This window comes from Nerophis lumbriciformis, linkage group LG12, assembly GCF_033978685.3.
Source record: "Nerophis lumbriciformis linkage group LG12, RoL_Nlum_v2.1, whole genome shotgun sequence".
Classification (NCBI taxonomy): domain Eukaryota; kingdom Metazoa; phylum Chordata; class Actinopteri; order Syngnathiformes; family Syngnathidae; genus Nerophis; species Nerophis lumbriciformis.
In genome coordinates, this window is record NC_084559.2 from 5,787,501 (window position 1) to 5,801,513 (window position 14,013).

At 38.2% G+C, this 14,013-nt stretch overlaps 2 protein-coding genes across 2 annotated transcripts in view; both read right to left on the bottom strand.

Moving 5' to 3' along the window:
* The window catches only part of adora2aa (adenosine A2a receptor a), a 30,223-nt gene extending 26,680 nt beyond the window's left edge, over positions 1–3,543 (bottom strand). The window contains exons 1-2 of the mRNA XM_072914267.1: positions 3,428–3,543; positions 3,221–3,333 (exon numbers count right to left, since the gene is read on the bottom strand). The gene's annotated coding sequence lies outside the window, so the exon portion shown is untranslated. The remainder of the gene's footprint in view (positions 1–3,220; positions 3,334–3,427) is intronic.
* A 9,619-nt stretch (positions 3,544–13,162) lies between these two features.
* The window catches only part of LOC133595355 (cytospin-A-like), a 68,309-nt gene continuing 67,458 nt past the window's right edge, over positions 13,163–14,013 (bottom strand). The window contains exon 16 of the mRNA XM_072914253.1: positions 13,163–13,906. Within this exon, the coding sequence (XP_072770354.1) occupies positions 13,817–13,906 (90 nt within the window). The 3' untranslated portion in view covers positions 13,163–13,816. The remainder of the gene's footprint in view (positions 13,907–14,013) is intronic.

A 14,013-nucleotide genomic window follows, 5' to 3' on the forward strand; every position in this document is an offset into this window, starting at 1 on the left:
TGTCAATATTAGGGCTGCAACTAACAATTAATTTGATCATCGATTAATCTGTCGATTATTACTTTGATTAATCAATTAATAATCGTATAAAAGAGACAAACTACATTTCTATCCTTTCCAGTATTTTATTTAAAACAGCATACTAACACCATACTTATTTTGATTATTGTTTCTCAGCTGTTTGTACATGTTGCAGTTTATTTAAAAAAAAAATTATCAAAATAAATTTTAAAAATGTTTAAAAAAATGTTTTAAAAAAATTGCCTCTGCGCATGCGCATAGCATAGATCCAACGAATCGATGACTAAATTAATCGCCAACTATTTTTATAATCGATTTTAATCGATTAGTTGTTGCAGCCCTAGTCAATACAAAGTTGTTAAAGATTTAAGTTGTATGCCCTTTTTGTCAAAGAACACCCAGTTTTTTTTTTTTATGAAAACAACAAAATATGCAATATTTTCACCCAATACATTTTTAAGTGGAATATTTGAGATTATGTAATAATTGGAGCCTTAAAAATGTCAATAACTCATAACAACATTGATTTTCATTCATTATTATTTTTTGAGCAACGACACTTAAAAAAAAAAAAAAGTCCAACTAAAATGATTGGGGATCCAAAAGGGTCCTGCTCAGTAAAGTTTAAAAAAATAAATCATAATTTTTTTTTGCTTTTAACACAATAGTCTCAAGATCAACTTCAGATCTATCCGTCAATGATTAGATTTATTGTTGTTTATGTTTTTTGTATGTTTGTTTTAGGCTGTTCTTCTTCAAAAAAAAAAAACAACTTTGTTTTTTTAAATGGCAAACAAAATAGGCAACATTTTCCCTCAATAATATCTCAAAGTGGAATATTTAATGTGATGTAATTGGAGCCTTGAATAGGTCAATAATTCATAATTGATTTTGATTCCTTTTTTTTTTTTTTTTTTTTTTTAAAGAAAGAAACAGCCTGCCTGGCAGCTTGGTGTTATTAGAGCAGTGGTTCTTAACCTGGGTTCGGTCGAACCCTAGGGGTTCGGTGAGTCGGCCTCAGGGGTTCGGCAGAGCTTCCGCCGCGGAGGTCAAGACACACCCGACTCATCGTGTAAATAAAAACTTCTCCCTGTCAGTGTATTATGGATACCACCAAACAATGTTCCCTCTAAATTTCCATATGTGTGAGCAAACGCAAAAACTCCTTGAGCATTCGTGGAGCACATGAGAGCGACGTCACACCTGCAGCACACCTGTCCCAAACCTGACTAAATAGCAAGTTCAATGTTTTATTATTATAATCAAATGACAGCAGTCATTGCCATTATATTATTTTGTAATATAAGTGTTTTGGCCCACTTACAATGACTATAACATATTGTTTTTCATGAGCTGTGTACTAATATTATATATCTGGGTGGCAGTGACGTGCGGTGAGGTTGATGGCTGGTGAGGCACTGACTTCATCACAGTCAGATTTACAAACATATGAACCCTAAAGAGTATCTTATTCACCATTTGATTGGCAGCAGTTAACGGGTTATGTTTAAAAGCTCATACCAGCATTCTTCCCTGCTTGGCACTCAGCATCAAGGGTTGGAATTGGGCGTTAAATCACCAAAAATGATTCCTGGGCGTGGCGCCGCTGCTGCCCACTGCTCCCCTCACCTCCCAGGGGGTGAATAAGGGAATGGGTCAAATGCAGACGACAAATTTCATTACACCTAGTGTGTGTGTGACAGTCATTGGTACTTTAACTTAACTTTAACTTTACACATACAAACTGTAGCACACAAAAAAGCACATTTAATAAAAAAAACGTTATTATTGTCGTACCTTTACTTATAAATGAAGTCCACAACTAAAGCCCTCACTTAAACTTTCCACGTGCAAGATTGAATCTATTTAAAAAAGTGTAACCGAGGGTTTATAAATGTCGCCTATACTGTATGAAACTACAAAATAACAAACACGGAGGCTCCAGTTTACACGAGGACCACTTTATTTACCTTCTTTCAAAAACCTCCGCAACGTGACATCACTTCCGCTCTTAGCGCCTTCAAAATAGGAGCTCAAGGCATATACTGTATAACAGCGCATAACAGGAACTTAACATCACAAAGAGGAAAGCCCATGAAAATAGGTTACAAAAGTTATTTAATAAGAAGCCAAAAAGTGCAAAAACAATAATGTTCGTGTTGGAGGAGTTGTGAATTAGGTACACCTGCATTCTGCAGGTGTATCTAATGTTGTGTCCCTGCAGTCATTCACAACTCCTCCAACACCAATATTATTGTTTTTGCACTTTTTGGCTTCTTATGAAATAATTTTTTTAAATAGATTCAATCTTGCACGTGGAAAGTTTAAGTGTGGGCTTTAGTTGATATAACAATTCTACGGCGGGGGTGCAGGAGGCGAGCCTCAGCCAGTGCGTCTTTTGCAGCCGTTTTATGATCGCTCAGCACAAGAAATACTTTACACACATACAGTTGTTGACAAAATACACTGTACATTATATACCTCAGCTAACTAAACTATGGAAATGTATAATATAGTTCATATAGCAATACAGTCTCACTGCACAGCAGGCCAGCAGTTAGCCGAGTCATTGCGCAATCCATGTTGCGGCACTGAGTGACGTGCCTCAACTGGCTGCTGTTCACCGCACCGTCTCTTCTCAGTATTTGAACGGCAAATGTGAAAATTCAGCTATTTTGAATAAAAATAATCTAAAACTGGTGAAGTTAAATGGGAAATAACTTTATAGTATAATCACTGGATACATATAACAATTAAAAAATTTTTTTTCTTTTTACATTTTTTTTCTTTCCATGATGGCAGGTGAGGCCCCGCCTCACCTGCCTCTAGTGACTGCACGTCACTGCTGGGTGGAGGTCCTGCTTTGGAAATAATGTGTACCCCTTTCCGATATCGCATTTAGTTCCCACTAAAACATTCACATGTTGCACAATGAGATGTAAACATGGGATCATGTGTACATTCCTGTAACTTTCTGTTTGTAAAATATACCTTTATTAGTATTTCTTTAATATAATAACATAATTTTATGATTACGGTTCGGGTTCGGTGAATGCGCATATGAAAATGGTGGGGTTCGGTACCTCCAACAAGTATTAGAGTATAAACACTGCAACATTTTCTTGTTACATTTCACTTTTATACCACTTTTTATGTTTTTTTAATCGTATTCTTAGAATGTGCCGTTAAAAAAAATTACCTGCGGGCCGCACATGGCCCCCGGGCCGCACTTTGGACATCCTGGTCTAAGTCGTCTTAGTCTGACGTCGCTCCTCTTTTACTTCTCAGACCAGCTCCTCGATAGTTGTGTATCTTTTATAATGGAAGCAAAACACAACAAAATGTAACAAACAGCAACATATGACTGTAAAGTGTGATAAACACCTACAATATGATATATTATCACCTAAAAATGTGCTTCCGCGTCTGTTTGTAACACGCGTTTGGTGCTGGCTGCTCTGAAAACAAACCCCGCCCACTCTGCTTTGTTCCTGGTCTGAGCTGCCGTGACGTGGTTTACCGTAATAACTCCTATAACACTCAAAAGTGCAGATTTCAACCATTGAAGTACTTTCTTTAGTTCAAGACTTACGGTCATTTAAAAACATCACCGCACATTATAATGGCAAGTACAGTTTTGATCTTTAAAGGTCTAAAAAAATGATGTAGAACGTCCGGCGGGCCGGATTGGATGAATGAATTAATTAATTTACTCCGGCAGTAAGACATATATAGCAACACTTCATTACTCTTTGTAATTTGACAGACATGCAACGGCACCCACCGAAAAGGAAAAAAGTAAGAATGCTTATCCATGTCCCGCCCCTAATTTACAATCAATTTATATGTTGGTTAATATATATATATATATATATATATATATATATATATATATATATATATATATATATATATATATATATATATATATATATATTAGAGATGCGCGGTTTGCGGGCACAACCGCGGAGTCCGCGGATTATCCGCGGATCGGGCGGATGAAATTAAAAAAAATTAGATTTTATCCGCGGGTCGGGTCGGGTGGTTCAAATTATTAAAAAAAATTAGATTTTAAATAGATTCAGGCGGGTGGCAGTTAAACCAATTCGGAAATATATATACATAGTTAAATGTTGTTACCCACATACGAAAAACGAGCAGGCACCTGCAGCATATGCCACAACAGAAGAAAAAAAAAAAAAGAGATGGACACTTTTACGGAGCGGAGAAGGGACGCCTCGCCGGGGTCCGGGACCGAGGCCCCTTCCCCCGAGAGGGCCCCACCGGGAGCCGTAGCTGAGGCGATCCGCGAGAAGGGCCCGACGCACGTCCAGGGTCACCACCGCGCCCACCGCACCAACACCCCGCCTCGTCCGCCTTCACCGCGGCCGGCGTCACGCGCAGCAGGTAAGCAGCTTACCTGCCCGCCACCCCCGTGGCCGGGGGCTCGTAACAGGGGTCACTCCGCGCGCTCCGCCTGCGCAGCTTACCTGCCCGCCACCCCTGTTGCCGGGGGCGCGTAACAGGGGTCACTCCGCGCGCAGTGCGCTCACGAAAGGGGTGGGGCTCACCCTGGTTGATATAGACAGCAGCTAGGACGGTGGCCATGAAAGTTGGAACCCGCTAAGGAGTGTGTAACAACCCACCTGCCGAATCAACTAGCCCTGAAAATGGATGGCGCTGGAGCGTCGGGCCCATATACCCGGCCGTCGCCGGCAGCGAGACGCGCTTGGAGGTGTGCTCAGCGCGGCTCCCATATGATTGCGCACTGGTGTGCGTCTGGGTCGTGACAGCGTGGCACGCGAATGTCTGTGCTGCATTGGATCAGTCTCCTTTCTTTAACAGGCAAAAGCTTTATAACCTCACTAATGCCTTGCATCGTCTATATTAGATATATAACAACGGGCGGGTGCGGGCGGATGGCGGGCGGATGCGGTTCTGATCAAATGTTAGATCGGGTGGATTGCGGATGGTTGACGACTTTCTGATGCGGTTGCGGATGAAATAATTGCCTATCCGCGCATCTCTAATATATATATATATATATATATATATATATATATATATATATATATATATCGAGAGGAGCCAGATAAGGTGGTTCGGGCATCTGGTCAGGATGCCACCCGAACGGTCGGACGTGTTTAGGGCACGTCCGACCGGTAGGAGGCCGCGGGGAAGACCCAGGACACGTTGGGAAGACTATGTCTCCCGGCTGGCCTGGGAACGCCTCGGGGTCCCACAGGAAGAGCTGGACGAAGTGGCTGGGGAGAGGGAAGTCTGGGCTTCCCTGCTTAGGCTGCTGCCCCCACGACCCGACCTCGGATAAGCGGAAGAAGATGGATGGATGGATGGATGGATATATATATATATATATATATATATATATATATATATATAAGAAAAACCCAGACACCATCTTTGTAGTCATTTTTCTCCTGCGTGGACTTCCGTCTTCCTTTACAATGAGTGAAGCTGCATGAAACCTTGTGTCTGCAATTGTAAATAATTTAGTTTTTTAAGTTTTGTGTTTCTTGTAGAATCCATATAAAGTAATATACATTAGCCTATTGTTAAAATAATGAAAAAAACATCATTAAATATATTTGTTTTATTGTATTGTTACATTAATAGCTGTTGTATTGTTATAGGATGGCTTGTTAAACATTTCATAGGATTTTCATAGGGAGGAAAAACCAAGACATTTAATATAAAATGTAAAATGAATAAATACATAAAAAGAAAAAAAATGGTTAAAAGCCATCGTCCCGGAGAGCATTTAATTTCGACCCGTGCATTTTTTTTTTTACCGTACCCGGGACGACGGGACTACGTTGATCTCAAACCCTGGAAATTACCTTTTATTGTTTGCATTATTTGTTTCAGCATTGACATTTGAAGATGGTCCCTCAGCTCTTTGACAGCTTTGGCTCTTTTTCAGATCAGCAGACGGACTCTAAGTCTTTCTTATTTACAGTATATATAAACCTTTCTCAATTCAGACTTCCATATATATTTAATTTCCTTAACGACTTGCCATAATATATATATATATAAATATATTACCCAACAAAGCAACCAAGAGAGCCGACTCCACCCTCGGCCGTCCTCTAACTCTCGGCCAGTGTCCAGTCTGCATTCCATTTTCTGGGTGAAAATGGATTCGTTCCATTCTGGAATAGGGCTGTGACATAATATGTGGAAAAAAGGAATATATATATATATATATATATATATATATATATATATATATATATATATATATATATATATATATATATATATCAGTGACGTGCAGTCACTAGAGGCAGGTGAGGCGGGGCCTCACCTGCCATCATGGAAAGAAAAAAAATGTAAAAAGAATTTTTTTAAATTAAATTGTTATATGTAGCCAGTGATTATACTATAAAGTTATTTTCCATTTAACTTCACCCGTTTTAGATTATTTTTATTTAAAGTCGCTGAATTTTCACATTTGCCGTTCAAATACTGAGAAGAGACGGTGCGGTGAACAGCAGCCAGTTGAGGCACGTCACTCAGTGCCTCAACATGGATTGCGGACTCGGCTAACTGCTAGCCTGCTGTGCAGTGAGACCGTATTGCTATATGAATTATATTATACATTTCCATAGTTTAGTTAGCTGAGGTATATAATGTACAGTGTATTTTGTCAACAACTGTATGTGTGTAACGTATTTCTTGTGCTGAGCGATCATAAAACGGCTGCAAAAGACGCACTGGCTGAGGCTCGCCTCCTGCACATCCGCCGTAGAATGCACGGCAACCCCTGACGGGAGTGTTATATCAACTAAAGCCCACACTTAAACTTTCCACGTGCAAGATTGAATCTATTTAAAAAACTTATTTCATAAGAAGCCAAAAAGTGCAAAAACAATAATGTTCGTGTTGGAGGAGTTGTGAATGACTGCAGGGACACAACATTAGGTACACCTGCAGACTGCAGGTGTACCTAATTCACAACTCCTCCAACACGAACATTATTGTTTTTGCACTTTTTGGCTTCTTATTAAATAACTTGTGTAACCTATTTTTATGGGCTTTCCTCTTTGTGATGTTAAGTTCCTGTTATGCGCTGTTATACAGTATATGCCTTGAGCTCTTATTTTGAAGGCGCTAAGAGCGGAAGTGATGACACGTTGTAGTGGAGCGGAAGTTTTTGAAAGAAGGTAAATAAAGTGGTCCTTGTGTAAACTGGAGCCTCCGTGTTTGTTATTTTGTAGTTTCATACAGTATAGGCGACATTTATAAACCCTCGGTTACACTTTTTTAAATAGATTCAATCTTGCACGTGGAAAGTTTAAGTGAGGGCTTTAGTTGATATAACACTCTCGTCAGGGGGTGCATTAATCCAGCACAACAGCGGCTCATGGACTTATTTTATAAGTAAAGGTAAGACTATAATAACATTTTTTTTAATTAAATGTGCTTTTTTGTGTGCTACAATTTGTATGTGTAAAGTTAAAGTTAAGTTAAAGTACCAATGATTGTCACACACACACTAGGTGTCATGAAATTTGTCGTCTGCATTTGACCCATCCCCTTGATCACCCCCTGGGAGGTGAGGAGAGCAGTGGGCAGCAGCGGCGCCGCGCCCGGGAATAATTTTTGGTGATTTAATAACCCTCAATTCCAACCCTTGATGCTGAGTGCCAAGCAGGGAAGAATGCTGGTATGAGCTTTTAAACATAACCCGTTAACTGCTGCCAATCAAATGGTGAATAAGATACTCTTTAGGGTTCATATGTTTGTAAATCTGACTGTGATGAAGTCAGTGCCTCACCAGCCAATATATACCAACCATATAAAACCATATATATATATATATATATATATATATATATATATATATATTTAATTCTCTAAATTGCCCAGGCCTGCCTTAGATTGTTAGCCACCTCCTTTTTTAGCAGTTTTTGATATTTAGAATGCACCAAAAAAAGAAATATCTGTTTTTGCCTCACATAAGGACTGCGCATGATAGGAGAAATTCCAAATAAATTGCAGTTTTCCTTTAAAACAAAATATTTATCCGGTAATTTAATTGTGCATTTGTACATTTTTATATCCTGGAGATGTAAATGATTCACTGTGCATTGCAGTATTACGAATACTTAACATTACTGATTTGATATTTGATGTAGAGACAATAATTACTGTTTTAGGATGAGAAAATGAAGCAACAGTGAACATTGTTTTCATTTCATTATTGTGCACTTTATTCTGCATCACACACACTTCACACGTGAACTAAAGCATAGGCACAACATAAAAGTGTGATCAGTTTCTCAAAAAAAAAAAAAAAGCATACTGTAAATGTGACCTGAAAAAATACTGACTTTATAGGCAACATGGAGTTAAAAAAACAACAACTTTAGGTTCAGTGGAATTCTCAGAGCATTTTCAAGTAAACCAAGGAAAGCAAATAATATTTCAACAGATCCAGTAAAGACACAAAAAGGATTGTTCACATTTGCTTCACCGCTTCTTGAGTCCATTTTGACACATTCAAGGTCTGCAAATAAGCAGCACACATCTTAATTGCTGCGGTCCATCCCAGACAATGCAGGTGTCAGCCATAAAATACAGCGCTGGAATCAGGCGCTACACAAAAAGAAGTGTTGGCAGCATGGCATCACACACACACAGACGCACACATACACACACTCACTCGCACACACACAGAGTGTGTAACAGAGCTGTACAGATTGTAGTGACGTGGTTTGGCAAATGTGCTTCGTTTTTAAGACAAAAACAGTGATGTTGCCATAGAAACCAGCTGGAAGCCTCCTCTGACCCAAATCAGCACGCAGTAACGCACACCAGAGGAAAAAAAAAACTTATTTAGTCTTTTTTGAAGAGGCGCCGTCATCGTTTTCTACACTGCGGGGTTGAAAAACTGCAATATTCACTCTCAGAAAAAAAACATTGTTAAGGCATGAAAAAGCGGATGTGTGTAAGTAACATACTCATGTAACAGATTCACCCAGAAAATACAGTGATTGGGAAGACCCAAATAAATACAGTGAACAAGGTCTGGTGAGCTAAACTTCCATAGTCCGTATCCCTAAAGTCATGGCGAGTCACAGTCGCACGCTGACAACACTAAATGGGTTTTGTAACATGAACATCCCTTAGAGATCATTTATATAAAACAGAGGTGTCCAAAGTGCGGCCCAAGGTTTGTTTTTTTAAATACCATAAAAAAAAACAGCCTGCGTCACAAAATCACCAAGTATTTTGAGGCACGATCAGAAAAGAAAACAATTAAAATGTGATAAGGAAAATGATTTTGCCATGTAAAAAAATGAACAGCAAAAGGATCTAATTATTCACGAAAAATTTAAATAAAATTGCAACCTTGAAAAGTTTTAATTTTTTTAAAGTTTTAATTGTAAGTTTTCAATGAAAACTTACAATTAAACTCAAAATTACAATTAAATTGCCTTTAACTGACTATTTTTTTCCTAACTTGTCACCTTAGCTAATTGCCGTCTACAAACTACTTTTGTATTTTATTCTGTCCCCAAAAACAAGAGCTCGGTCAAAAATGGCTTGTAATCTTTTTAAAGATTAGAAGAAAAAAAAAGCAATTTGTTTACCTTATCAAGTATATTTGAGCATCCATGGGGTTCAGACTGTACTCCCCAAACATCATGACAAAATCACTAAGTAAAAAAAACAATAACAAAAATAAATAAAGTGCTTTTTTATCTTTTTTTTTTTTACTATTTATATTACTAAATTATTGTGTATGCACCTTAGGGGATCTGCTCCAATTTCGTTGTTCTTTGAACCTGTTCACTGTAATAATGACAATAAAACTCTATTCTATTCTATTCAAGCAACAAAGCAGATGTATTTGTGCCTGGCAGCCACAAATAAGTGAAAGTATGAGAAACACTGGATTTGTTTCAGTGCATCTTATAAAAATATCAAAAAGGCCCCCCGCATTTTTTTCAGTTTTCAATATGCAACCCAGTATGAAACATTTGGACGCCGCTGATTTAAAAGGTTTCTACGGAGCCCCTAAAGGGACATGGGGGGAAAAAAAATGTTATAATTAAATTTTTTTAATTTTTTAATTTATTTTTTTAGACATGTATCTCATGCGCACGAGAAACTTTTTATAAAGTTATAAAAAAAAAAAAATGTTTTAATAATTTGTTTTTTTTAGACATGTATCTCGTGCGCACAAGAAACTTTTTATAAAGTTATAAAAAAAAATGTTTTTAAAATCATTTGTGTTTTTTAGACATGTATCTCGTGCGAAGGAGAAACTTTTTATAAAGTTATATAAAAAAAAAAATTTCAATTAAAAAAAAAAAATTTTTTAGACATGTATCTCATGCGCACGAGAAGCTTTTTATAAAGTTATAAAAAAAATTCAAAAAAATTCAAAATTAAAATAAAATAAAATAATTTCAAAAAATTGTTTTTTTTCTAACTTTATAAAAAGCTTCTCGTGTTTCTCATGTCTAAAAAAAAAAGAAGAAAAAAAAGAAAGTGTGTTCCCTCATGTCCCTTTAGGAGCTCCGTAGGTTTCCCCCAAAAATCTTAAGCTTATTTTTCAGCAAAGGCAGTATAACATTTTTACTTTGAGCAACACTACAAAAAAAAAAAAAAACCTGGAGCGTTCTCTTCAGCAGTTTTCTTTTACCTAAATTCTCCTCGCTTTTTTGGGAAAGTTTTCTTATTTTTAGCATATGTGGCGGTCTGATAAGTTACAAGCTGTTTGTACGTATGAATGACATCCCGTACTGTATTTATTTCTGTGATAGCAGTATATCTACATCTATGCCAGCTGTTACCTTCGTGTTTATGTAGCAAATACATGCTAGGACAACTTGACACGTGAAACTTTCTCCATTGGGGATGTCCAAACTTTTTGCGGCCAGGGTTCCATACATAAAAAACGGGTAACACTTTAGTATGGGGAACACATACTCACCATTAATTAGTTCCTTATTAACATGCAAATTAGTAACATATTGGCTCTTAATTAGTCATTATTAAGTACTTATTAATGCCTTATTCTGCATGGCCTTATTATACAACCAGTAAGCCATTAACTAAGAGTCTTCCCTCAATAACCTCAGAATTATTGCTTATTAGTAACCCTAACCCTTATAGGTTCCCCTAGTGTCCAAATAACTCTAAATTTAGTCCGTAACACTTTAGTATGGGGAACATATTCACCATTAATTAGTTGCTTATTAACCTGCAAATTAGTAACATATTGGCTGTTAATTAGTCATTATTAAGTACTTATTAATGCCTTATTCTGCATGGCCTTATTATACAACCAGTAAGCCATTACCTCAGAATTATTGCTTATTAGTAGACCTAACCCTTATCCTAACCCTTATATGTTCCCCTAGTGTCCAAATAACTCTAAATTAAGTCGGTAACACTTTAGTATGGGGAACACATATTTACCATTAATTAGTGTCTTATTAACATGCAAATTAGTAACATATTGGCTCTTAATTACCGTATTTTTTGGACTATAAGTCGCAGTTTTTTTCATAGTTTGGCCGGGGGTGCGACTTATACTCAGGAGCGACTTATGTGTGAAATTATTAACACATTACCGTAAAATATCAAATAATATTATTTAGCTCATTCACGTAAGAGACTAGACGTATAAGATTTCATGGGATTTAGCGATTAGGAGTGACAGATTGTTTGGTAAACGTATAGCATGTTCTATATGTTATAGTTATTTGAATGACTCTTACCATAATATGTTACGTTAACATACCAGGCACCTTCTCAGTTGGTTATTTATGCCTCATATAACGTACACTTATTCAGCCTGTTGTTCACTATTCTTTATTTATTTTAAATTGCCTTTCAAATGTCTATTCTTGGTGTTGGCTTTTATCAAATACATTTCCCCCAAAAAAGGCGACTTATACTCCAGTGCGACTTATATATGTTTTTTTCCTTCTTTATGCATTTTCGGCTGGTGCGACTTATACTCCGAAAAATACGGTAGTCATTATTAAGTACTTATTAATGCCTTATCCTGCATGGCTTTATTATACAACCAGTAAGCCATTAATTAAGAGTCTTCCCTCAATAACCTCAGAATTATTGCTTATTAGTAAACCTAACCCTCATCCTAACCCTTATACGTTCCCCTAGTGTCCAAATACCTCTAAATTAAGTCTTTGTTACTTTAATAAACAAGTAATTAATGGTGAATATGTTCCCCATACTAAAGTGTTACCAAAAAACGAAAGGAAGCATGGCACTTTGATACATTTTGTACATCCATCCATCCATTTTTCTACCGCTTGTCTGCTGCATTCGGGCGGAAGGCGGTGTACACCCTGGACAAGTCGCCACCTCATCCCAGGGCCAACACAGATAGACAGACAACATTCACACACTAGGGACCATTTAGTGTTGCCAATTCAATCATTCTAACTCCAAATCCGAAAACGCACGAGGACTGCAAGTTGGGCAAACTTCCATGCACCCATAAGTCGCCTGGCAAGACTGAAGAGAGGCTCCACTTGCACGCTTGGGACAAAAACTACAGTATCTCGTTTCTCTGCCAGGTTCATTATCTTGTCGTCTTCTGAACCCCGCCCATAGTTTGGCATGTCACCGAGGACCAATTTGCCTGAGGAGACCCCACTCGGTGAGTATAACACAGCTCATCCTCCACTAATGGGATCTCATTAAATGCGCAGGTGTACCTAATGTTGTGGTCACTGTGTTATGCGCATCATTAGGAGGGTGCAGCTGGCCATCACATAAAGAAATGTGAGTTATTTATGACTGGCAACAGATCTCTATTTAAAAAATACGGTCTTTGTGCTATTTTGTGGTCATTTGTCATTATTAAAGGCATTGAGCCTCTACATGAAATATGCTAAAAGCAATCCAAAGTTGGTCAACGGATGCTAAACTAGCCGGAAACAAAGCATCTTAACTTTGTGTTACAGGTGACAAAGCAAAGATTTTCTAATACCATATCTCAAGTTTCATTTCTACACTATGCAATAATAAAAAATGAGTATAAAGCCCCTGAGCTGTACTTTGGACACCACAGTTCTAATCACACAAAATATGTAAGTAAATCTTTGACATGACAGTTTTTATCCTAGTGTTTCGCCAATAAATAAACAAGCTCCTGTTTATTCCCATGACATCCTTTCAGCTTATGTATGTAGTGTCATTTCTAAAGCCCTCTTGAACTCGGTCCTTGGGTGAACCCGCGCTCTACGTGACAAAACGAAGAACCCCGAAAGCAAACAGTGCTACGTTTGCAATCGGACGAACGCGGTGAATGATCGTCGTGCTCTATTAAAAGCCAGCTTAAAATGTCTCTTAGTGTTGCGGAGCACGTTCTTCTGCGTTTTGACGTGATCTGATCACTGAGGCATCAATCATCACACTACAGTGAAGGCATCTCGAGAAGGCTCGAGGAAAACAACTAAAAAAGACGCCGGGCTGCATCGTAAGCGTGACTGATATGTTATTGAGCAGCAGCAGATGTTTCCTTCCGCATCAAAAAAAAAAAAAAAAAAAAAAAGCTTCTTGTTTTGAAGCGAGCGGAGGAAAACGTTGAAGGCACTGAGGCGCGGTGACTTCACCATCACCCGTCGCTTCTTACACGGCGAGGACTCATGGCGGCACTGCGTAGCGTCTGCACTCAAGGATCTTCACATGAGTGTGTGTGTGTGTGCGTGTGTGTGTGGGGTACTCCAGTGAGGTATAGTTGTGACGTCAAGGCGGCGATGCTGTGGCAGCGTGCAGGAAGTCAGGTCTCAAAGTATTTGTAGATAGCTGTGACGTATGTCATGACGCTCTGCCAGTCCGGCCGTTCCGTGTGCACCATCTCGTTGATGTCCTGACAGAAAATACAAGAAGAAGAAAGTTCAACTTCCAGTGCTTCACGTACATTTATCTACAAAACCCATGATGATGGCACCTTGTGTAAATAGTAAATAAAAACAG